Source organism: Lissotriton helveticus, chromosome 11, assembly GCF_964261635.1.
Source record: "Lissotriton helveticus chromosome 11, aLisHel1.1, whole genome shotgun sequence".
NCBI classification, from domain to species: Eukaryota; Metazoa; Chordata; class Amphibia; order Caudata; family Salamandridae; genus Lissotriton; species Lissotriton helveticus.
Window position 1 is genome coordinate 1,031,946,198 of NC_136072.1, and position 25,401 is coordinate 1,031,971,598.

General features: G+C 44.1%; 1 protein-coding gene across 4 annotated transcripts in view; it reads right to left on the reverse strand.

Annotated features, from left to right (window-relative positions):
- Window positions 1–25,401, reverse strand: part of ACAD10 (acyl-CoA dehydrogenase family member 10) — a 524,903-nt gene that overhangs the window by 152,585 nt on the left and 346,917 nt on the right. For all 4 annotated transcript variants that reach the window (XM_078667441.1, XM_078667438.1, XM_078667440.1 and 1 more), the window contains one exon: window positions 5,727–5,877. In XM_078667441.1, the coding sequence (XP_078523567.1) occupies window positions 5,727–5,877 (151 nt within the window). The remainder of the gene's footprint in view (window positions 1–5,726; window positions 5,878–25,401) is intronic.

The following is a 25,401-nucleotide window of genomic DNA, read 5'->3' on the forward strand; positions in this document are numbered from 1 at the left end:
TATCGCTATTGCAGGAGACGGGTTTTCAACTAATGTGCAAGCGTATTAAGGTTGCCACGTGGGGTGACCTGTTAATCAACGGGCAGTTCCGTACTCGGGAAAAACAATTTCAAGAAGTGCAACCAACTCCCTTAGAGCTATTTTATTACATCAGACTGAGACAGGGGCTGAGGGACGAATTGCTACACTTTCCGGATGAACCGGAGGTGGTCTTACCGTTGCATGCCATGCTGTTGTCGGATGGCCGCCATCTTGTTTCCCGATTGTACAATAATATCAGACTACAGCGTGACGGGCTGGAGAGTCCGGCACGCAAGTCGTGGAGTTCGGATATAGGCAGTGAGATCACTGAGGACCAATGGAAATATTGTTGCGCCATCACAGCCAGCATATCTTCTAGCTGTAGGCTTAAAATCATTCATTATAAGTTTCTACAACGATTTTATTACACGCCAGTTCGGAAGTTGAGGTTTAAGTTGGCGGCTACTAATAGATGTGACCGATGCCATGCGGAGGGGGCGGGTTTTATCCATCTGGCATGGGAGTGTCCTGGGGTGTACGACTACTGGTCCCAGGTGCACGATGCATTGCAGGTCATGTCAGAGGGGGCAATCAACAGGGACCCACTAGTCATGCTGTTGGGATATACATTGGAGGTGCCTAAGCCCATTCGGAGGTTTATAGACATTGCCTTGCTGCTTGCGAAGAGGAGGGTTGCATGTCGGTGGGGCAGGGGAAGGGCCCCGAAGTTTAAGGAATGGCTAGACGACATACTTTACTGCCAGGATCAACACAACATATATGCTGATCTGCTGCCTGCTCGCAGCAGGCCGAAAGACATCTGGGGTCCGCTACAGGCTTATTTACTGACAATTGCAACACCACAGGAAGAGTCAGATGATGACAGCCAAAGTGTAAGGGAATAGATAGAACGCACGTATGGATATAGCTCATGGCGCCATAGTTGGTACGTCACTGAACCTTTTTCACTGAATATTGCCCTGCACTATAAAAGATGTCTGGAAAATTCCATGGGGGAGTGCTAATCTACTTCGCCTGCAATATTTGTTGGGTAGCCCCTGCGATGTCTGCGTATGGACTTGTACAGAGGGAATGCTATTGTGGTGACAAGGGGCCCGAGTGTATTTTATATTCGCTCAGATCACATGCTCATATAGATGTACCTATAAGATTGTAAAGAGATTGTATCTTGCATGAATGTAACCTATCTGACTGTATTGTTGATTAAAAACTAATAAATAAAGGTTTAAAAAAAAAAAAAAAAAAAAAAAGAACAAGGCTAAGACCCAGTGTCCATCCGAGTGTCAGTTAGGGCTTCATTGAATGGTAGTAAGGGCTCAGAGGAAACAGGCTCAGGTTGTAGTATCTAGAGGTGGTTGTCTTAATTTCAACAGAAGCCAGGACCTCAGTAGGAAAGTGAATTACCAGAATAATGAGAGTCTCTTCCAATGTTAGACCAAGGTGAGAAATCTACCCCATATCACAGGAAATATTGAGGTCAATGACTACCTGTAAATCCATGTATAAACTCTCAGCATCACCATGTGGGAGTAAATTATCCCTATCATTACCACTTTCATCTTCGGATGGCCAACTCTGGTAACGATCTGAAGCAAAAAGAAGGTGGAGCTTCTAAGGACAGCTCAGCAGAAGTGGAAGTATATTATATGAATTAGGCTGTACAGGAACAGGGTACGTTGGAGAGGAGTCGGAGGGCACCCTCAGTCAGGGTCGAGATGGATTCAGCTCCAGATATGTAGTGCTAGAGGCACTCTTGTGGTCTGACACCCTGTGATTACCTTTGACTACCATTATTTTAACTGACTTTGGCGTGTGTTTTTATCCTAGCCTGAATGTACAACATCCTGCATATGCCTTGTTTCTCTTAAAGGTTTCTTTCTTGTAATCTTGCAGTCTTTCAGTGGGAGCGGTCACGGAGAAGGACAGCCTTGCCAAGAACAGAACGTGCGGGATGTGCATTTGAAAGCATTTGAGAGAGAGAGGTGTGGAGTGTACTTTTTGGTCTCGACGTGCAGTGTTATGAGCAGTGGTGCATAAATGTCCATTGTGTTGTACATTGGTAGTATTATGAAGTTCTTACTATTGGCTTTGACAGGGCCTCATGTCATCCTGAATTCTGACTCTGCCTGGCTTGAGCTTTATCTGCGTGCACAGCCACACTTGCAATTTGTTTGGGTTAATTACATTCATTGTTTTGTGAGAGATTGTTTAATGTACCCTGGAAGGCTTTTATAAGCTTAGTCTAGATAAAGAGTGAAACATGCGAGAATGGAGTGGGGACGTGGGAACCTCTTCCTGCCATAGAATGCTTACTTGGAAGCTGGCCAGTCCTAGTAAGTTTCCTTGTGCGGGGAGGACGATTCGTGAACCTTCTAGTGTTGTTCTGAAATTATAAAGCTGAGGGTTGTTGACTTAGAAACCAGAACTTTGGATTCCGAATGGGGACAGACGCGTGTACTTCAGTATTGCAGAACCCAGGTTGCGGAGGCTCTTATCCCCAGGTGTTAATCCCCCGGTCAGGAGTGGGCTAAGATGCAGTGTTTGCACCAGGTGAAGTGTTGAGTTTTGATTATTGCCATTGTGACCTGCTTCCTCAAAGAGAACATCCTGGACCCATCCCAATCCGAATTTGGCAGCAACCACAGCACCAAAACCGCCCTCATCGCCACCACTGATGACATCAGGACCCTTCGACACCGTCTGCCACCACATCCTACGTACACGCCACCACGACGCAGGGATCCGCAACAAAGCCCTGGACTGGATCACCTCCTTCCTTATCGACAGAACCTAGAGGGTCCGCCTGCCCCCATTCCGATCCGAAGCCACCAAGATCATCTGCGGCGTGCCCCAAGGACCATCCATCAGCCCAACCCTGTTCAACTTCTACATGGCACCGCTTGCCAACATCGTCCGATTGCACAACCTCAACATCGTCTCCTACACCGACGACACCCAGCTGATCCTCTCACTCACCAAGGACCCAGCCACTGCCAAAACCAACCTCCACGCAGGAATGAAAGCCTGAAGCTAAACTCAGACAAGAGAGAGGTCCTCATCCACGAGCTCCACCCCCTCCGCCTGGGACGACTCCTGGTGGCCAACCGCCCTGGGAGCCGCACCGACACCCACCAATCACGCACGCAACCGGGGAGTCATCTGGACTCATCACTCTCAATGACCCAGCAAGTCCACATGTCTCATCCTCCTGCTTCAACACCCTCCGCATGCTTCGGAAGCTCTACAGATGGATCCTCACCGGAACCAGAAGGACGGTCAACCAGGCCCTCGTCAGCAGCAGATTAGACTATGGCAACGCACTCTACGCAGGAACCATGGCCAAACTCCACAAAAGACTACAATGCATACAGAACGCCTCTGCACGCCTCATCCTCGACATCCTCTGCCACACCCACATCACAGCCCACCTGAGAAAGCTGCACTGGCTCCCAGTCAACAAGAGGATCACCTTCAAGCTCCTCACCCACGATCACAAAGCACTCCACTACGCCGGCCCAACATACCTCAACAAACGATTCACCTTCTACACCCCGAACCGCCAGCTTCGCTCCGCCGACCTTGCCACCGTCCCACGCATCCACAGGATGACCACCAGCGGCAGATCATTCTCCTACCTCGCTGCCAAGACATGGATCAATCTCCCCACCCAACTGCGCCAGACCGAGGACCTGCTGTCCTTTAGGAGACGTCTCAAGACCTGGCTGTTTGAGCAGTAGCTGCACCCCCCCCCCCCCCCCCCCCCCCCTTCAGCGCCTTTGGACCCTCATTGGTGATTAGTGCACTATACAAATGATTGATTGAGTGATTGGCCAGTGGCTTTGATCATTTGAGGTGTTTTCTTCGTGATGTGTGAATGAGTGAGGTGCACATCCAAAGTAATCATTTGATGTATTCAGTGTATATATCTTTCTTATTCTCTTGCAGGACATCCTATAATATTTGCTTCAGTGTTATCTCATATTATTTGCAGCTTGTTTATTCATGGTATTATTCATGCATTTAACTGTTGCATTTACCAAGTGTGTTATTATTGCATGCATATAAATATATATCTCTATGTGTATTTGAATGTTGTGCATTTGGCATCTGGGAAAGCCTTTCTGTCAGAAAGCATTGTGTAAAATAAAACCCCAAGCCTTATTCAAAAAAGGGAGTCTTTGCATTTTGTAAAATAAAACCCTTTCTAGGTGTTGTTGTGTTATGTCCTGCTTCGCCGTGTGTTTTGAGCCAACGTGTGGGAGATTCTGTATCAGTAGAAAGGTGAAGCAAGACAGGACACTGTAGTGGGTACCGCATGCCAGCTACGTCAGGACCGGCATCAATCAAAGGAGAAAAGGTGCAGGTCTGTGAGCTAGAAGGGACGTCAGCACTGGAATCAGAGTGGAACCCAAGATGTGTACCATGGGCTCAGATGGCGCAGAGAATGGATCCACCGGCGGTAACCTCGAGTATCCCTGGGGGACAAAGGCAAACCAGAGAAAGAAGAGTGCAAAAAATATGCAGCATTGCTGCTTTAAAAGCTTTGACATGCTACTGCATCACCGATAACCAAGGAAACTCGGGCGCATTGGAATCAGCTGCTCGATTGGGGATGGGATCAGGAGACAGATCGACTGGCACTTTGACGCCCTTGCAGCTTCACTTTAGATAGAGAGCGATAGAATGGGGTTGAGTCCTGCCTCACCTTCTTATGTTTCCTCTTCGATTTGGACTTCAACTTACCAAATGACTTTGATGTCGAAGAAGACCGGTCACAAGATTGGTTAGAGAACGGGGGGTGCCCCACACCCTCAACTTGGAGTGGGACGTGCGTGAGGTCTGGGAGTTCTCCCTATGTTTGGCAATGTACAGATTCATGTCACGTTCCTGGAGCACCTTCAGATGCATAAGGGCACACCCATTGCACAACTTGGACTCATGCCTTGAGCACAAATAGCAAAAGCACACCTCGTGCAGGTCCATTAACAACATTGGATTCCAACAGGAATATATAAAAAAGTCATGGATGGACTGCTCGAGTCATTGACAATTACTCAGGGGCGCATCCCAGGCACCGTTATTTTTCACCCCACGCCAACTCAGCCATATGCAAATCATTCTTGACTCTGCTCCAATAGGAACGGTCCCGATCAAACTGCTAGTCCAGTTCCTCCCTGACCTGAAACACAAGCAACCAAAGGACCAGTTTCATCCTAATTTGGCCTCGTCAGTAGGTTGAAGCTTGGTTCTAGTGGGACAGTAAGCATCTGAACCATGTCTGTACATACCCATCGCACTTAGGGCATCACACTGAAATATACAGTGATGGATAGAATGCTTGAATTAATCTCAGTCATTAGTAATTACACAGGACATACCTCAGTACACTATTATTTTGCACATCATGCCAGCTTAGTTTGAACCCAACCATATTCAAATTAGACTGACTTGACCCTGCTCCAACAGCAGTCTAGCCAAACTGCCAGGTCACGTTCTATAAGTAAGAAATCTGTGATTAGAAGTATCCATAATAAAGGACTAAGACAGCAGAGAGATGCCCATAGTAAATCTGCCTCTTCCTTGAAATCTTACACACTTGGATGGCATTAATTACTGCGACATTCAGTTACACTTGAAGGAAGCAGTAAATCAATGAATCTTATAAAAATAAAAATATTTGTTACCTGAAATCGCCGTGCACAACAGAAGTCTTCTGGCTCACCGGAATATGTAGAGGAAGCCATTTAATTAGTCTCTCCATAGCTGGAATCACCTGTGTTTCAGTGGCTCGATACTGTTTTGTCCATGTCTGAACCTGACGCTCAACATAATTGCCTAGATCATGCCAAATGAACACAAAATGTAAACAGAAGATATCCTGAAACAACACAAAGAGCTGGTGTGCATTACTTATTGTCACAGTAACATGTAATTACATTTATCTTGATGTACTTATAAATATAAATGAGGCAACAGAAAATATTCAAAAAGAAATGTTAGGGTTAAATGATCATATTGAAGTACATGCGCTAAGGGAGTAAAGTACTTTGGTTCTATTACAATCAGTACTGTGCAGTACACTTAGTAAACCAATTCATGTTTATAGTAAATTATATCCTGGTGCAGCAGAGCAACTCCTGTAACTTATATTGAGAAGCTTGGCTCAAACCTTGCGATGACCAGAAACGAAAAGGTTGTGCAGAAACTAAATACTTCCACTTCATTATCAGCACAATTTCAACTCCAAATTGACGCCACCAAGACTTTGCTCATGGATCCGCCTTAACAACTTCAACCTAAATCTGACTCAGCAGTCCATAATTCTCTCCCCAAAAGGGAAAACTGCATTTCCACTCACCACAGATGAATAGGTCTCCTGCTTCCTGATATTACTGGACCTCTCAGCTGCCTTTGTCACAGTTGACCATGCTACCTTTAATGGCACTCCAGAGTCTGGAATGGGATTCAACTTCAATGCCCTATCTGGTTCTCTTCCTACCTTTCAGGCAGATAACAGTTTGTTTACATGGGCACCTCTAGGTCCCAAAAGATCCCTATCACTTGTGGAATCCCCAGGGTTCAACACTGTCTCTTGTCATCTTAAACCTCTTCATGGAGTCGCTTGATGGCCTACTCACAGAGAACATAGAGATTCACCAATATACAGATGATAAACCAGACTACCTGAAAATCTCCTCTGCTTAGACATCATTGCCTCAAACACTGCCTGTAGATCATCCAAAACTGGATATCCAATGTCTACCTGAAGCTCAACCCAAAGAAAACAGGATACCTGTTATTTGCCAAAAACAACAAACAAGAAACAGAACGAACCAGTACCAATGACATGAACTATGAAGGTTTTGAAATTTCTTAGTGATGGATAGGAGCATATAAATCTGTATGACCTGGACTGAGCAACTGTAGACACGCTATTGGTGAAGGGCGATCTATGCTACAACTACGACTAAATGTACCCCACTAATGCTACGCTATCACACCCTTTGAATGGACTGATGTCTGTTTTTTTTTAAAACAGCTGATGAATGTATTCCTTGCCGTGTGTACAGTGTTCTTGTATAGGTATGATCTACTGTACTTTTCAACAATTGTGCTGCGATCTACACTACCCTGTCAATGAGCATCATTCATGCTCAATTTCTGTTCTTGTTGAATGAGCAATGGAGAATAATAAAGTTTAGAGAAAAAAAACCTTGACTGCTCTGAAACCCAACTTTCACTTAATATCAAGTCAATTGGATTCAGCATGTACACCAAACTCCACGTTAAGGAATACACAAATAAAAATACAAAGACTGGTACCAGCTCTTTCTTCCAAAGCAATTTCTCCCAGAAAGAAACCTCAGAACTGCTGTTCAGGCCCTAGAACTCTTGTATCTGGATTATGTAAGACCTTGCTCAATGTCCTCCCAGGCCCTATACAGGCACCAATTCAATGCATCCTGCACATCACCGCACGTTTCATTTAGGGCCTGAAGAAATATGATCACATCACCCCCATTGTGATAGAACTCCATTGGTTCCGTTTGCTGGCCTGTACCATCTTCAAAACGAACTGTATCATTTAAAAAGGCATCAAACCAGCCTCCCTGCTTATTTTGCAGACAAGTTAATCATCTCTGGCGGTTCTCAGCACAACCGCAGCCAGGACACCATCAGACTGCAGACTAAGAAGCGTAAAGAAGAAATAATAATCCAGCAGCACTTTTTCACCTATGCAACCAGGATCTGGAACAACATCCTCGTTTTTATTAAGACTGAAACAAGCTCCTGTAATTCAAGAATGAGATGATTCTGCATCACTGTAAAGGACACTACATCACAATGCATTAACAGTCCACAAACCCCTTACCTGTTCATTCATTTCCTTTATTCTTGATTTTTGACATGGTACATCACTCCACTGCCTTTGGTTAGGTGCGTGCGACAGAAATATCAAATATATAAAGACCTCTGTGTCTCTGAGGACAATGCTGTAATGAGTCCTCAGCAAAACACTTGGGAAAAGTACAATGATGAAATCTCTCAACAAGGACATTTACAAAGCACACTATAGGAAAATCAGAGAATAACATCTTGCAGTATGCAACTGCAGCTGCATTCAATCAAAAATGAAAAAATGGATAACAAACTAGATTTTTTTTTTAGATAAATGGAAGAATTAGAATAGAGAATTTCTGATGTGGAAGGTTTGACACTGAAATTGAGACCCAAGTCTCTCTATCTATACAACTTGCAAAGATCCAGAGTAAGCGAGCACTTCTGACCATTGTAAGAGCAGCTCCTCAGTCATAACATGTATTAAGAAGCTGATTTACAATCCTATCCTGACTGAGTTTAGGAGAGATTTATCATACAACTGAGCACATGAAGAACCATTTAACTTATTGGAGCACAGCGCAAAACCTCAGAACATTTGAGTGAATTTGCAAGGTTTTCGGATAAATGAAATTATTCTGAAGAATGTAATTTCAAAGAAAAGTTCACGGTTAATAATCAATTTGAAAGACAGGACAATTAACTCTGTTAAAATAAGCTATGATTTTAAGCAAATTATTGCACCCCAAAGAGAGGCAGGTGCTCAAGCCATGTTGGTCCAACAGTCAATCTTGAAAGTTCTGTCCCAAGGGAAGATTTGAATTTTCACAAGTGGGTCTTAATAAATAATTTCTTGACTATCCTGTGCATAACTTTAAAAGTGAAAGAACATTAAAAGAATGTTGAAGAAAACACTACATATCTGATTGTTTATTGTTCTGGTGTAAGGGGATGGGAGAGGAAAGACTGGGGCTCACGCTGAGAGTGGAAGGACTATCAGGATCTCAGGGTCATACCTTGTGCTATTAGGTGCAACTTGTTAGGAAGGAAGTGTTCAGGGTTCCGTGTGTGAGGGAGGGAGGATGTACCCAGTATCTGAGCAAAGGGTGGGCAATTTATAGGAATTAGTTCAAAGGAAGGGTTTAGGGGCATTATGAGTAGGCACAAGGGGAAGGATTGGAGAATATATGTTGCGGTTAGCATAGGAGAAGTAAAAAAAACATTTCAAGAAGGTTGTACTCTGATGATCAGGTAAACATAGAAAGCATAGCAATTCTACCTGGGTCAGCTGTAAAGTAGATCTCATAATGTAAATGGTCTCAACAACTCATGAAAAAGCAGGGCTGTTGCCTCTTGTCTAAAAGATTAGAATCTGACCATTCCTCTAATTCAAGAAATCCATTTAACACCGCTGCTAGAAGAGCAACTCAACTGTTAAAAGATAGATGAGTATTCTTTTGTCTTCATCACCATCTGCACAGAGAGGAAGAGTCATATTACTTTGACAAGGATTAAAAATTCATGTTTTCTCCTCTGGGAAGGGCCAACAAGAGTGATAGTCAGGAGTTATTGTTGCATTATTAGATTTGGCATTTCACTAGAACAATATTACATTAGACATCAATTTCGCCTACATTTTACTTGCTGAAATTGACTCCTCTAATAAAACTTGAGGCCAAACCAGAACCAAAACCAATAAGACTATAAAATATTTTCAACAGGAATTAGGTCTGATTGATGAAGGAATAATTATCCCAGATACTCGGATTTCACTTTTGTAGCCACAAAATTAATGCTGCCTCCAGACTAGAATATATTCTATCTTACGTTTTTCTTTTTTTTTACTTTTCAGTTCTATCAAAATATCTTGATTCTCTTGTAATCAATGCAGACTCTTAATATGCTTCCCCCCTTTTTTTTTTAAACATTTTTATTGAGAGTTTAAAATATCGTAATACGCAGGATATAGAGATGCTTCGCTCGGCAGATGAGACACAAAGCACCGGCCATGACTACTATTTTTCAGTCCAATGGTGGGCACAGCGACAGAAATACACTTATACAAAAGTTCGGGTTTCTATCGTAACCTTTGGTCTCCAGTGTAATGTTACATTTTTAAAGGCTCAACCCTAACATAACTCCTGAGTTGTTTTTTGGCCCATGTAGCCATTTTACTATGATATATATATATATCACAGGGTTCTGCATCAACTCTCAAAGGATAAAACTCTATAACTAGATCAAACTTTTCTTGTTCATATTCAGAATTTTGTACTACAGTTTTTTCATGATAATGGCAACTCTGATGATATCTCAGTAGTTTAGGTCGGACTAAGGTCACACTGTGGGGGAAGATTACACTTGGAGGATTTAAAATCTTCTTTTTCGGATTCTACATATTGGTCTATCCAGTCTGGCAGTAAGAAGGACTAAGCACATCAGAAGAAAGCTAAATACAAGCAGAATGATCTATACATACAGCAAAAAATGTCAATGTAGTTACAACAGGTCACACGCTCTGAAGAAGAGGACCATATAGGCAAATTGCTGGTCTGGGATGCTAGGGAGAGGAAGCCCAGAAATAAAATACATACTATAATGAATTGCATCAATGGTCTCCAGGTTAAAGGAACAGAAAATATAATGCTACTGTGTCAACAATATTCTCTCTTTACCGGTCAGATTGCACTACTGACAGTAGAGAAACTGAAAAGTTTGCAGACAAACCAGAAATCCCTAATTTTCTTGCAAAAAATTGTAATTTCCTGGTGCAGTCTATTGCAGGGAAAAAAATCATGGAGGTGATACCTGATCTCCCCAATGAAAAAATATGAGGGGAAGACGGCCTTTTAGCAGAGTCTTTTTAAAGCATTTGTTAGACACCTAGTTAACTAATCTAAACTGTGTTAATCACCTGTTAGTAGGTAACAGCATTCCTCCCTCAGTTGAATTGTAGAAGTTATTTAGAGAAGGTAACAAGAAAAAAAAGTTGTATAGGCCTACCACTCTTTTAAATACCTATTATTAGATCTTGACTAAATTAATAAATAATAGGCTAATGCTCTCTGGGGTGGTCCATTTATATAAAAACGGTTTTATTCCTAACCTGAATACTGGTACTATAACACATTATTTAATCGAAGTCAGAGATCTATTCACAGTACAAAAAGTGTTTGTGGTGAACCTATTATTTAATATACTGAAGGCTTTTGACCTGTGCGGTGGGATTGTCTCTTTACCATCCTGAAAATAATCTTTCTTACATCCCTACCTTCCAAGGTTAATAAAGCCACTCTCTACAGGCTCTTCTGATACAATTATAATACACTCAGTGTACGCAGGATTATTAGAGGTACATAGGAGGGGAATGCTCTCACCAATTTTTTTTAAGTATGCTTTCTGCAGCCATTGGCAATAGCAATATGAACATCTCGGGCAATAATGACATCAATTAATGTGATGGTAAAGATTTTTTTACATTTTATGAACTTTATTTAATTTTAAAACAAATACAGCGTGAACAGGCACAATTAAGTTCAGCTTACAATCAGTACATATGTATTCATTTATAGAGACCAGTAACGCATGGTGTTATCTACTTGTTTTTACAAGTTTTACAGTAATACTTTGGACCAATGACTTATTTCATATATATATATAAATGCAATTTCAGCTGTATTCCGGTACTGCTCAGGTCACATCACCTGATCCGCTGCCACTAGGACTAGTGCCGATATGCATATCTCCACCCCGATGGATTGAGTAGTTCCCTACACAGTTCTCTCCAACAATTAACATCTTCCTCTACATTGTCGTCCTTTCTAATTGCCTTCATATGTATCTCCTCTGTCAATGACCACTCCTGCACATCTCTCCACCAGCTTTCTATCGTTTGGGATTGATTACGCATCCATAGTATGGCAACCCTTCGACGGGCCAACACTAAAGCCAACTGCAGCAATTTATATGCCATTTTTTTCTTTTTGGGTCTTGGAACCTGCCCCAACAAACAATGTAGAAGACAAACTTCAATCCGTATACCAGTACCTCATGCACTCTTTCCACTACCGGTTCCCAGTACACATACACCTCTGCACAAAACGCAACTAAATGAAAAGAAATGATGATTAAGCTGATTAAGAAGCACACACCTCAAGATAAAAGATTCTTTTCAAGTAACCAGACCAACTGCTACCTGCCTGCCCCATCAGAGTCCATCACAACGGACAGCCCTAATGCAGGTGAGCTGTGTCTGTATGTTTTCTTCAAGGATATTCAGTTAACATACTGCATGTGTAACAAAAAAAAAAAAAGAATTTCAAGCCTCAAACTAAGCAAAGTCAAAAACGAAAGCTGTCTATTTTTAAAGAAAAGAATGAAATCCATTTTGACTTTGTGCATCCTTGCCCACCGGAGTGGAGCTAAATTGTGCTTTAAGTAACAAGCATTCAAGGACTTTAAATCTCAGAGCTAACTGTCAAGATTTGATGGCCCGCTCGAGATTTTTATCAGCTTCCTGTTTGTCTTTGCGTGACAAATGCTTATGTCTAAACAGTAACTCTTTTTCTCTAAAGTCATGCAGTGAAATTTAAAATGACCAGTATTTGAAGTGAATGAACCTCCTATCTGTTGTTTGGCAGTGTGGACACCTGTTTGAATATGGCGAGTTTAAGATTTTCCTGCCAAACCACTCGTGATGTGCCATTTTCCTGAAGGATAAGAATGTATCATCAACTCATTTTTTTCTTGCAAGGAAATGTGTATGTTTTGCTGACTTTGGCAGCACTTTATTTCCATATTTTCAAATATTTTCCAGCGACGCCATCACATCGTTTCAATTTCAAAAAGAACCTGCACGCGCTACTCACCGTTTCTTGAGGCATCGCGCGAAGGGAAGGTTTGCCCTTGTGACGCTTTCTCCGTCTTGCTGGATGATTCAGTTGTTTAGTGATGCCTGCAAGCAGCAACGCGCCGAGAGCCATCCGGCTAGGCGTACGGAAACGTGCCGCCATTTTCTTTTCCGTAGCCAATGCCACTTTGTTTTGTGTTTTAAGTGGCTGTTCAAAAAAAGGATTTCTTCGGTTTTTAGGGATATTACAAGGTTGATTGTTGGTACCACCACCACCTGCGATGTTTTTATTCTTCGTGTGAGTACAGTGTTCTTTTCTTCATGGACTTGTTCTCACATTTAGTAATGTTTGCCACGTTTGCAGAGCCAAGGCATTCAGTTTCCGACTGCGCTTATGCACCTCTGCTGGTGAATTTCAACCGGTTGGTTTACAGTTTAAGTAAAGCTATTGAAGCTCTGCCATGTTTCTTCTTACACATTAACAAAGAACCTTCTCCATCCGGTCTCCAGTGGTCAGTGTCTGTGCTGTACTTTCTGCGAAGTACTTTTTGAAGGCAAGTTCCTTTGGATTGTGGATTACCTGTTCCTCAACACGGTGGCAGGCACACCAATGACATTTGTGAAATTTTAAGGTCTTCAATCGTTATTAAAAGTTAATTGGCACTTGTTTACCTTATTCCGGTGACAGGCACACCTCTGTCATCTTGTCATTTTAAGCTCGATCTAAGCAAAAAGGCTCTTAGTTAACGTTTTTTGTTTTATATTTTAGGAAATATTTACTGTGAAACATTTTATTTAACCTGTAAATATTTTTCGTACTCTGCTTATGTTTTTCTACAAAATGCTCGTTTTTCTTTAAAAATGTTAACTTAAAAGTTGAGTTTAACATAGAGGTGGGTGCTTAGTCCCATTTCCTTTTTGGAACATGTTGTCTTTTTCTTAAATTTGGGGGAGGGTTTTAAGTCCCATCCCCCCATTTTTACGGTATTTATCCCTGCCTTGGGATGGGGGTGGGTTCAAGTCCCATTACCTCTCGTTCATTCTTGTTATCCTTTGGGATTGGGGTGGGTTTAAGTCCCATGACCCATGTTCTTGCGCTGCATTTTGGTGTGGGTTTGAGTCCCATGATCTCTTCATGTAGTTAGATTATCCCTGTCTTGTCCTGGGATAGATGTGGGTTCCGAGTCCCATTTTCCCTAATTATACGCTTTTCTTTTCGGTGTGGGTTATAGTCCCATTACCTCATGAAGTTTATAATCCCTGCCCTGGGATTTTATTTCTTTTTAGTGAGGAGGTTTTGTTTGTCGTGACTTTCGGGTTTTAGTCGCAAACGGTTTTGCACGTTGGTCTTAGTCCAACAGTGTTTCCTTACTAGAGGTGTGGCGTATTTAGTTACTTTTTGCCACATTCTTCTAATGCTAGTAGTAGTTTCCATGATTTTGTTTCTCTCATTATGAATCTGTTTGGGGTTTTGTTGTCCCCTTATGTTTACTAAAAGTCGTGAGCTTTTCTGAGCTATTTAAGTATTGCTTTCTATTTTCAATTTTTAATTATTGAAGGAGGAGGATGGTGTCAGTTTATTTATTTCTTTTCGCTTTCTTCCTTCTTTAATAATTTAGATTTCTGTTTTCCCTCTCGTGATGCTTTTTCATATTCATCCCTGGGTCACAGATTTCTTCGAAGTTTATATTTTTCTTGTGTATAGTTTCCCTTTGCTTACTCTTCTGTTCTTTTGCTTTTAATTATTAAAGGGAGGGGATAATGTAGTATTCTCTGTTATATGTATGTACTTGTATCCAGCTGCTCAGCCCAGTGTGTGTATTCTTATTGGAATCCTAGTGTGGGTGGAATGTTGGATGCATCAGAGCTACAGTTAAGGATGGGCTGAGCGGCCAGTAGTCTGCTCCTGATGGGGCTTTAATCTTGACTATGACTTCTGCTTAATAAACACCTTCTACAAGTACCTGATGTGGTCCACGGTGTCTACATATCTACACCTGAACCTGTGGAACATACCCACTACAGCCTGCTTGGGCCCCGTTACACCTTTGGCACTCATGAGTGCGGCTGGGCTCAATACAATGTAGCCTAACCGGGGTCATATTTACCCGATGCAAAAAATTGTAATGTATGAGTTTTAGACGTGCTTTACAGGATACCACCCTTGTTAAGGAACAGGCACCCAACCAAGCCCTATCTGCAGTTGGACCCTGCATATCTTCATCCTATGCTGCACGCATCTTAAAGGGAGGCGCTGCTGTGTCTGCCCTCGAGGCAGTGTACAGCAGCTACACCAGGCGCCTCCCATTCCCACATGTGAGCAATATGTCTAGTGTTTCAGTTACTTCCGGGACTTATGGGTACGTGGGCCAGGTCACCTTAGCCAGTACCATTAGACCCGCATATTGCAAGTATTGTCCTTATCCCATCCCAAACTCTTCATATGCTTGTTCGAAGGTGACAAAGGTATCCTTTACATACAGATCAGCCAGTACCTGGCAGCCACCTTCTCTCCAGGCTTGAAATAACATGTTTCCTACCATTTTACGTACTGGGGCCAAGATCAAAGGATTCAATTCCCTGTGAAACGGTGCATGTTCAAGCACACGCTCCACAAACTTAAGTCAAATGTACGCTGTTTGTTTAACTATATATGGCAAATCCGCAGATGCTCCCGTACCTTCAACCAAAACCTCAGGCAGACTTTCCGGCTGCACCCACCCATTTATCAACTTCTAACAATTATCTCCAACGTCCAGCCATCGGGCTGCATGTTGCAGCTGTGCCGCATAGTAGTATAAATCTAGATTGGGTGCCTCGAGGCCACCTTTATTATAACTACTTGATAGGGTGTGCAGCACCACCCTACTACATTTCCCTGCCCAGTATAGCGAAACCATGACATGAGTTTGTCTAAAAATCGTCAACAGAATCTTGCATAATGCGTTTTGTAGGGCATAGAATCAGCAAGGCAATACAACCATTGTTGACACAGCTATCTTCCCCATCAGGGATAACGGCAGAATGTTCCAGAATGTCACTGAACGCTTTAGGGATTCTATCACCTTGGTCATATTCAGGTTTAGGACTTGTGCGTCCCAATGTGCCACCTGGACCCCAAAATATCTGAAATTATAAATTTCCCATTTCAAACCGAGACATGGCAGAACCTCTAGATTCTTTGCCACCAGCCCTGCTAGTGAAAAAATTAATGATTTATGTATATTAAGCCGTAGGCCTGAACAGGAAGCGAACTCATCCAGGAGCTGCAGAAGTTTAGGAACCACTATGTGGGTGGGAAGTAACGTAAAACAAAGCCTAATCTGCACAGAGAGATATTATTCCCTATCTGTATTCCCCATGGTAGCAGGTCTCTCCGGACTCTCACCACCACAGGCTCAATGAGCAGGGCAAATAACAGTGGTGACAGGGAGCATCCCTGATGAGTGCCAAGGGAGCATCCTTGATGGGTGGCACGTTCTAACTCTCATTTGGCTGACCTGCTCTTTCCCAGCCGCACCCAAACATTTGGTTCTGTGTAAAGGGTACAAACCCATCTACGGAACCGCGGTAAGAATCCCATCACTCTCAGCACTTCCTGTAGGTATCCACAGTCCACTGTACCAAAAGCTTTTTCGGTTTACAGAGACTAAGGCCTTCTCCCTCGTATCATCCTGCGCCTCTTTCATAACATGCACCAAACGCAGAATATTCATGGTTGCGTTGCGACCAGGTATAAAGCCACATTTGTCCCCATGGGCAAGGTAGGCCATATGCGGACCCAGCCGTTAAGCTAATATTTTACATACAATTTTGACATCAGTGTTTATCATTGTAAGCGGTTGGTACGCTGCAGGGTCCTGTTCATCAGCTTCCGGCTTTAGGAGCATACAGATTTCTCCTTCGTGCATGGATGGGGGTAGTATGACTTTCTCAAAGGCTTCATTGAGAGCATGTAAGAGAGGTTGTACCAGCTTCATCTGGTAAGTCTGGTAAAATTAAATTGGAACTGCCACTGTTTGTATAGTCTGGGACACCTTTAAGGCGTGCTTCCGAAGGGAATGTATAAGCTTTAGCTCATGGCAGAAAAAGAAGCTTAAAAAAAGAATTGGGGACGTTTTATGACCGCTTGACTGCGGCTGAAACGTCACTAACCAAGGGGATCGCCACATGTCTGAACGATTTATCGGGATTAGAGGATGAAGTGGCGAAGGAGAGGGCTAATGTCTTGGGGTTCTGGAGCGCAGAAAACGCTAGGAGGTATTTAATATCTAGGATGCACAGCCGTGAATTTGGTGAATCAATAGGAAAGCAGCTTGCGCTACGATTACGGATGAAGGAGTCGGCTAGAAATATTTGGGCGTTGAGAGATGTGAATGGGGTATCGCAATCTGAACCTCAACAGATTCTAAAGATCTTTCAGTACTGAGAGAAGGGGTCCCAGCAAAAGAAAACATAATATATACAAAGTGACAGACAATGAAGAAACAATTAATTCACATACATCGTTATTTAATCACAATGTAGGTATATCTTGAGTGGCACAAGAATGCATATATAAATAATTTCAGAATATTTACAAGTGCCCCTGGGAAGGAGGGAAGTGGTATCGTGAAGGGGGTGTAGGTAAAGGATAGTGACATAAAACACGGCCAAACGGCCTCACTGTATTATCTAAATATAGTCAAACATAGACAAAAAGACCATCAGTTAAAAAAATCAATTATGAACATGTCATGCTCCACATATTACAATCAATGTCAAATTTGTGGGGTGGAGCTGAAGAGAAACCAAAAGCTGTCGACGTTTCGACCCCTTAAGAATGGCAGGTTCTAATTATCCCCTTGTAGCGGGGTCTTCATCAGGACGGGGGACGGGGCAGGAACCCAGCGGTTGCTTGTCTTGGGTGGGGATGGAAGAGAGGAGGAGCGCTCTCGAAGAAAGCGAACTCGAGATCTGAATAGGTGGAAAAGGATCGGCCATCTAAGTATGGTTCAGGTAGCAATAGCGTTCTAGGTCCGCCCGTAGGTCGGGTACCTCACGGTAAAAACCGCTGCGGCGTAGATCGTCGTGTTGGAGTGCAACGTCCGAGGTAGGTAGAGTTAATCCATCTAGGTATGATGCGCGGTCAGTAAGGATCTTTCAGCAGTTTTCCTCTGAGTTATACATGCAGCAGAATGGGGCGGAGGGAGAAGGGGACTGAACAGAAACGCTGGAGGAGGGGTTGAAATGATTAGATCCTTTAAAACTAGAAGAATTGGAATCCCCGATCACCATGCTGGAATTGGAAAGTGCAGTGAAGAGTTTGGCTTTAGGTAAGGCAGCAGGCCCTGATAGAATCCCTGGGGAGGTCTATAGGCAGTTTTTTAATATTATCAAAGATGAGCTGCTTAAAGTTATGCAGATGGCGCAGCTGGGATATCCTCCTAAATCCTGGTCGGATGCTACGATTGCAGTATTCTGCAAGAAAGACAAAGCTCCGGATTTGGTCGGATCCTATCGCCCAATATCATTATTAAACGCTGATAACAAAATCTATTCCAAGATTTTGTCTAATCGATTGGCTAAAGTTATAACGCCCCTAGTGTCCCAATATCAACACGGTTTTATACCAAAAAGAGGTACGGTTGATCATGTAAATAAAGTGAAAACTTTATTTGACATTGCAGGAGTGGAGAAAAGTAAGTTAGCGCTTATTTTACTTGACGCTGAGAAAGCGTTCGACCGTGTGCATTGGAGCTATATGTGGAGACTTATGGATAAATTGGGTTTTGGTCAGAAATGTATTGTTGCTTTACAGTCTCTTTATGTAGCCCCTAAGGCTAAAATATCTGCCATGGGATTGCTTTCTGACTCGTTGCGTATAGCCCGGGGAACCCGCCAGGGTTGCCCCTGTCCCCCTCTTTTGTTCGCCCTGTACATTAACCCTTTTATTGAACAACTGGCTCGGAGTGTCTTTATTCCACCTTATCGAGTTTTTGGTTATTGTTTTTCTGTGTTCGCATACGCGGATGATATTGATGTAATTACAGGGAATCAAGCACTTGCTATTGGAGAAATTGAGCGACTGGCCAAAGAGTTTGGTAGTGTAACAGGCTATAAACTTAATGAATCAAAGATGCAGATTTTATGCTCGGACAGCTTAGTATGGAATGATGACAGGGTTGTAAGAGAAGTTACCTATTTAGGGATCCAGAACAGATCATATATGACTGAATTGGTGGATGCTAATTCGAACGCGTTGACTTTCAAAATTAAGAGTTCATTAGAAAGGTGGGAACGATTATATTTCTCTATTATTGGCCGGTGCAATATTGTCAAAATGAATGTACTACCAAAGGTTTTGTACTTATTCCGGTCAATACCTTTGGAAATTTCTAAAAAAAGGTTACAGTATTTACAATCATTGTGTGGCAAAATCATCTGGAGCCCAGGTAGACCTAGACGGGCAATGAAATTCATGACACTGCCCCTTGATAGGGGGGGCATGTCAGTGCCGGATTTTTTTTTCTATTATGTTATTTGTTTTCTGTTAAAAATTAGGGTAATGATCATGGGGGAGACGACTGCTAATAGGGCTATTGCCCCTACTATTTTTGAAATGTTATTAGGCCCAATTGCAAAGCAATGTTTATTTATTGAGTTGGATGGCAGCTATTACAAGTGCACACGTTTTAAAGTATTGATTAGCACATTTAAAGTTTGGAAATGGACTTTCAAAACAACTGCAATGGCGAAAATATCTTACTATACACCCCTTAAGGCCTGTAGGCTTCTACCAGGTATATTCTCAGATGAAATGTCATTAAAGTGGCAGAGGAAAGGGGTTAGAATTTTGGTGGATTTCTATCTGGATAATGAGGGCTGTAAATCATTCGAGGAAATAATGGCCCAGATTGCTTTTCCTAGAACCTATTTTTTTTAAGTTTCTTCAAATTCGCGATTTTATGGCTCGCCTTAATGTGGGTATGCAAACAAATATGGTGGTAGAAGGGGTTAGAAGTCAGGCTAAAATTGGAGTCTTATATCAAATATTACTTTCGGGAAGACCAGATGACCTTGATAAAGTTAGGTTGAAGTGGGTTACTGCTTTAGGAGACTCTGAAATTGAATTGGAGGATATGCTTATGTTGGTGAAAGGATCATTAATGTCTGCAAACTTAAAAGCCCAATTTTTTAAGACCTTATTTGATTTATATTATACCCCTGCACGAATGGCAAAATGGGGGGGTGGATATGAGGGCAAATGCTTTCGCCGTAGGAATGATGACGCGGTTAGTTGACATATTTTTTTGGGGTGTGCTAAACTTCAAAGCTTTATTGTGGATATTGAAAAGTTTTTGTCATTAGTTATTAAAACGCCTTTAGTTATTACACCGGCTATGATGTTACTGGGGAAAATTCCTACAGACAGGGCGGTGGATGTATTATATCAACATCGACATTTTGGTTTTTTTTCAATAACGGTAGCCCGGTTGTGTATAGCAACTGAGTGGCTACAGGAAAATCCACCTGTCTTCCAACAATGGCGAGCCAAAATGTATAGTTTATACAAACTGGAATGGGGTCTCTTTTCAGTTAAGGGATCTAGGAGGAAACAACTGGGTCGGAAAATTTGGGGTGTTTTCCGTAATTATTATGAGGATTTATATTTGTGGATATGAATGAATTATGTAGAATATGATTGAAAGCCTCCATATTTCTGTATTTGTTTTTCTCCCCCCTTTTTTTTTTTTGCTTGTCTTTGCTCATGTATGGTTATTGATATTTATTATGACGATCAGTGCTGATTTATTTATCTTTTTTTTGCTGTATTTCTTATGTCTATGAACTGGAATCGATATCTTTCTTTTTGTGTATGTGTTTTTTCACTGTGAAATTATAAATAAAATAAAAAATAAAAAAAAGGGATTCCATCCTCGCCCGGCGCCTTAGCTTTGGGAATGTTTGCCAATGCCTCTAGTATCTCCTCTGTCGATAATTGCTTCTCTAATTCCGACTGAGCTTCCGTGGGGAGCTTCTACAATTGGAGCCCCTCCAGGAAAGGGATATAGCATTCTGGTCTAACTGCTGGATCCACCACGTATACCTTAAAATGTAAATGTAAATGTGGGATACTTGTAAAGCGCACTGTTACTCTACCCGAGTGTCCTGGCGCTGTAGACCGCTGGGGAACCCGTCCTGGTTTTCCCTGTGAGATGGTCCCTTTTTCTGGGTATCTTCAGGGTGAAACCAGGCATCCCCTCGTCTGTGGGGGGCCGTTGTAGGGATGAGGCAAGCTTAATGCCCAGAGTTACCGAGTGTGTTCCCTGGTTAGAGTAGGCACTGAGGCGAGAATTATCGAGTCCGTTGACCCTGGTCCAAGATCCTGCCGCGTCGGTAATTGAACCCTGGTCCCGGGCCGTTCTCTGCTTACAGGTCTGCCGCCTCTAACCAGTGAGCCACACCTCTCCTTCTGCAGATGTTGGCGGAATCGTTCCAGGATATCAGCTCTAGCGAACACTGAGTCAACCGCCACAGTCCGTAAACATGCAATAGTTGCGGGTGCTTGTTCTCTATACAAAATCCAGGCAAATAATTGACCAGATTTGTCCCTCTCCGCTGGAGGCCTCTGCCTGTACTGATTTGTCCAGTCTGTCCCATGAATCCGCCAACAGCTCACGCCATGTTCGTGCTCGTCTTTGGACATCAATCTGCCTATAGGAACCTGTTTGAAGAATAGTTAATGCATCTTCGTTGTCCTGTAGCTATCGCTGTAGCTGTCTTCGCACTCCGTATGTTAACCCCATACCCGCCCCACGGACTACCGCCTTCATTGCCTCCCATTCCATCATGTAAATCGTCAAGTGCACCAGAGAGTGATGCTCTGCCCTCCTGGTCTTCCAAGAGATCCAACGGCGTCCTCCAGTAACGAGGTCCATGCTCTCTGTTATTCCAGTGCAGGAGACAGCTCACCAGCGCATGGTCAGATAGGAATCAAGGCAAGTGTGTTATTTCGGCTACCCAAAAAATCGGGCGATTCTGCCATTGAGATTCTATCCAGTCTACTACGAGTGTTATAAGTGGGTGTAGAGCATATCATATTTTCCGCGCCGGGTGCTGCATCCTTCAGACATCGCGCAAACTCAGGTTCCCCATCACAGTTTGTGATTTTTTGGACTTGCATGGCTTAGTTCCCGCTTGAGGAGGAAGTTGGTCTAGATCAGGGTCCATGACACAATTAAATTCACCCAGCCATATGAGCGGAACATCTAGCTCCGTCATGATCGAAACCTGCATTGTTGCATAGAAGGCCAGTTAATCTATGTTTGGAGCATAAGTATTCAAAACAACTATGTCCCTACCATCAAGTTTCCCTCTCAGTAGGACATAACAACCCCCTTCATCAGCCTCCATGTACTGTAGTGTAAATGGGGTAACCGGGGCTACCCATATCAACGTACCTCTAGCATATGTAGAATAAGAATGGATTATCTGTACCCTCCACTTTTTCGCTACTCTTTCAGCCCCTGTATCATAAAAGTGGTTTTTTTTCAGACATGTAATTGTTATCTTATGCCTTTTAATAAAAGAGAGAACTGTATGACGCTTAGTGCACGTGCCCAGTCCCCTAACATTCCAGCTTAGAAAGTTAACCTCTGTTGGCATTATGTCCCTGTAGCTTCCTCACCTCACGTGTGTCTCCGTAGTCGCTGATCGTGTTGCCCCATCTCACCTACTGTATTAACATAACCTAGAACAGTCCACAAACAAGAACTTAAACTAAAACAACCCCCTGCCCCCTCTCCCACCCGGGGGACAAAACTCAGCAAACAGCTCAGTCGATACTGCCCACCACTTGCTCGTGCCAGCACGTGCACAGCTACCCATTTAGCCCAAACGGGGCAACACACATTACATCCCCAGTCTGCCCACCCCTAAGCTTCAGGCAGGAAACGTGAACATCTATAATACTGCAGATAGGTGAAATCCCTAAGGTGGCTACCCTAGACCTCCCGCAACATTTTCCATACATACTCATTTAGCTCTGCAGTCAGGGCATGCCCCTTTCGAGCAGAGTTCCTCTGAATAATAACCAAATATGCTAATGCAGTTCGCCATTTCAGTGATCAGTGTCTTCCCACTAGTCCCCTCCATGGTCAGCGGTATCTTCCATCAAAGCTTCCAGGACAATGTCTATCGTTGAATCCAGTACCTGTGCCCTGGGGTCCAATTCTGCTACTGCGTCCAGTTGCGGAGCGTTCACGTCACCAGGATCCACTGTGCCAACCAGCTGTGGCGAGCCATCCTCCCCCACTGCAATCCTAGGGACAGTCTGTTCCGTTAGTTCCTGCACTCTCCATTTTCTGTTTGCTTGCTGCTGAGTATTTTTACCCGGACGAGACCCCCATCCACGCTTCTGCCCACGGGGTTCTCTAGATGGGAGGCCATCACCCCGCAGCTCCAACCATTCCCAAACATCCTGTGGCGAGTCGAAAAAATGTGCGCTTCCCCCGAAAGAACCTTCAGTTTAGCTGGGCACAGCAACACGTACTGTAACTTTAACTCCTGTAGCTTGCGTTTGACTCCCAGATAGGATTTCCAAAGTCCTGCACCTGTCTTGTATAGTCTGGTTACACTGAGACTTTATTATTTTCATATTGCAAGTTCTGATGCTCTCTTGCCACTCGCAAGATGCAGTCCCTGTCCAGATAATTAAGTATTTAGCTATCAGTGCACGGGGTTGAGCTCCCGGAGGCCGGGGCGGCACCAACGCCCTATTGGCCCTTTCAATCACAGGGGAGACAGTCCGGCGGGTCGGAGCTGCGTGCGGATCCACTGTTCTAGGAATTGTTCAGGTGTGCTTTGTTCAGCTTTTTCGGGAATTCCTAGCACACATGTTACTACGCCTAGCTCTTCCCACGGCATCCTCAGCACGCCGCTCCAACGCCTACGTGGTCATTGTCATCTGCGCCACCTGCTGTTTGAGAGTTACTACATCTCCCCACAATTCTAATATATCAGCCTCCGCTGTTGTCACATTGTCAGCCACATTCCGAAGATCGGTCCTTAGCAGGTTAACATCAATGGAAACAGTCTCAAAGTGGTCCTCTGACACCTTTCTGGACCCTTGAATGGCAGCCATGAGATCAGATTTAGTGGGTTCCAGTTCTCCTTCTTCATCATCAGGCCCCACGCCCCCAGTCTGCATCGTCAATCTCTGCGAAGGGTGCCTCGGGTTGTGTGTTGAGTAATTGTATAGGCACCTACAGCTTTCTGCGCCTTATCATTCACCATTGTGGCCCTTACAGCAGCAGGAATCCGCCAGCGACGTGTGTAGCGTAAGGTGGCTTCGGCTGTACTCCGAGCCGGGTCTGCCAATCACGTAGCCTAAAGCTAGGGCCTGGTCAGGCGCTGGTAGCAATATTATTTTGCACTGTATCCTTGCAAGAGGTTACCAGGTAGGCTTGTTACGTCTGTGTCATTCGTTCTTTGTGTTTTGTGTTGGTATTTCCCCCTAACTTTCTTCTTATTGCAGTGGGCGGGGTTGGCCGAGGTTGTCTGCTCACTAAAATCCGAAGTATTGAAATTACTGCTAACCCACCAGCACTCTCTGTCCAAAGGGAACAGACTGCCCCTCGAGGTCGCCACTGAACCGCTTCGCATTCTGGCCTTTACCCAGGCGTAGTGGAGTCACAGTCTTAGGCCACAAACTTCTACTGGTATCACCAATCAGCCAGGGCCCCCCATAGACCACAGTGGGAGGTCCCCCCCAATTCCACAGGGAGGGGGACTGTTCAGAGTCAGGACAACTCAAGACCCGAGGTTTCCACCACAGCTGCCCTCCAATACCTCCACGCCCGATCAGAGCGGCAAACCCCAGGGCCCCTTCCCCAAAGTCAGCCAGCAGTCCCCAATGACCAGGCCACACTAATTCACTGGCTATGCTGACCAGACAGTTCACTCTAATTCCCACAGCAGGGGATCCCCAGATGTCTTCATCCCCTCTCCTAACAAGCTGGAGAGGGGATCTTCTTACGCTGGTGCGGGGTCTTCCTTCAGGCCCATTAACAAGTTCAGTTGGTTATTGGATCGGCCAGAGCGACAAAACAGGGCTCACCCGCCCCACTCAAAGCTGAGTGCAGCACTCATGCAAGCCTCACCAGTATGGTAGTAACCTCTTCCAGCTGGGCCTCATACCTCGTGGCCCTTCCGTCGCCGCCGAAACTGCTAGGAGGTCCTAAACCACAATACGCCCCAAAGCCCATCACGCACCTCCTGCCGCTGAGCCTCTCCGGCACTGTTCAAATGCGCAGACGTGGCGAGATCGCCCCACCGTTTGTTTTCAGCTGGGCCGGCCCATCCGGGACCAGGATCAAGGCCCGTTCCGGATGGCGCCCCGACACCGCTCAGGAGGTGAGATGAGGGGCGGGCAACAAAGCCCAACCAGTCAGCCATAAATGTGGCACCCCCGCCACTGGGCGCCCCAGACTCCAGTGCTCACGCAGGGCCTTGGCCACTCCCAGGCCCCTGGACCGCTGCGATCTCTTTAACGGACTGGAGCCCGAGTCCCGCTCTCAACTGTCTCCCGGGCGATTCATCGCACTCCAGAGATAGGTGTGCATCAATTTTGACTAACGAAGGCCAGTTGCAGCAGGATATTACCAGGATTCTCAGGCGAGCAGACTGGC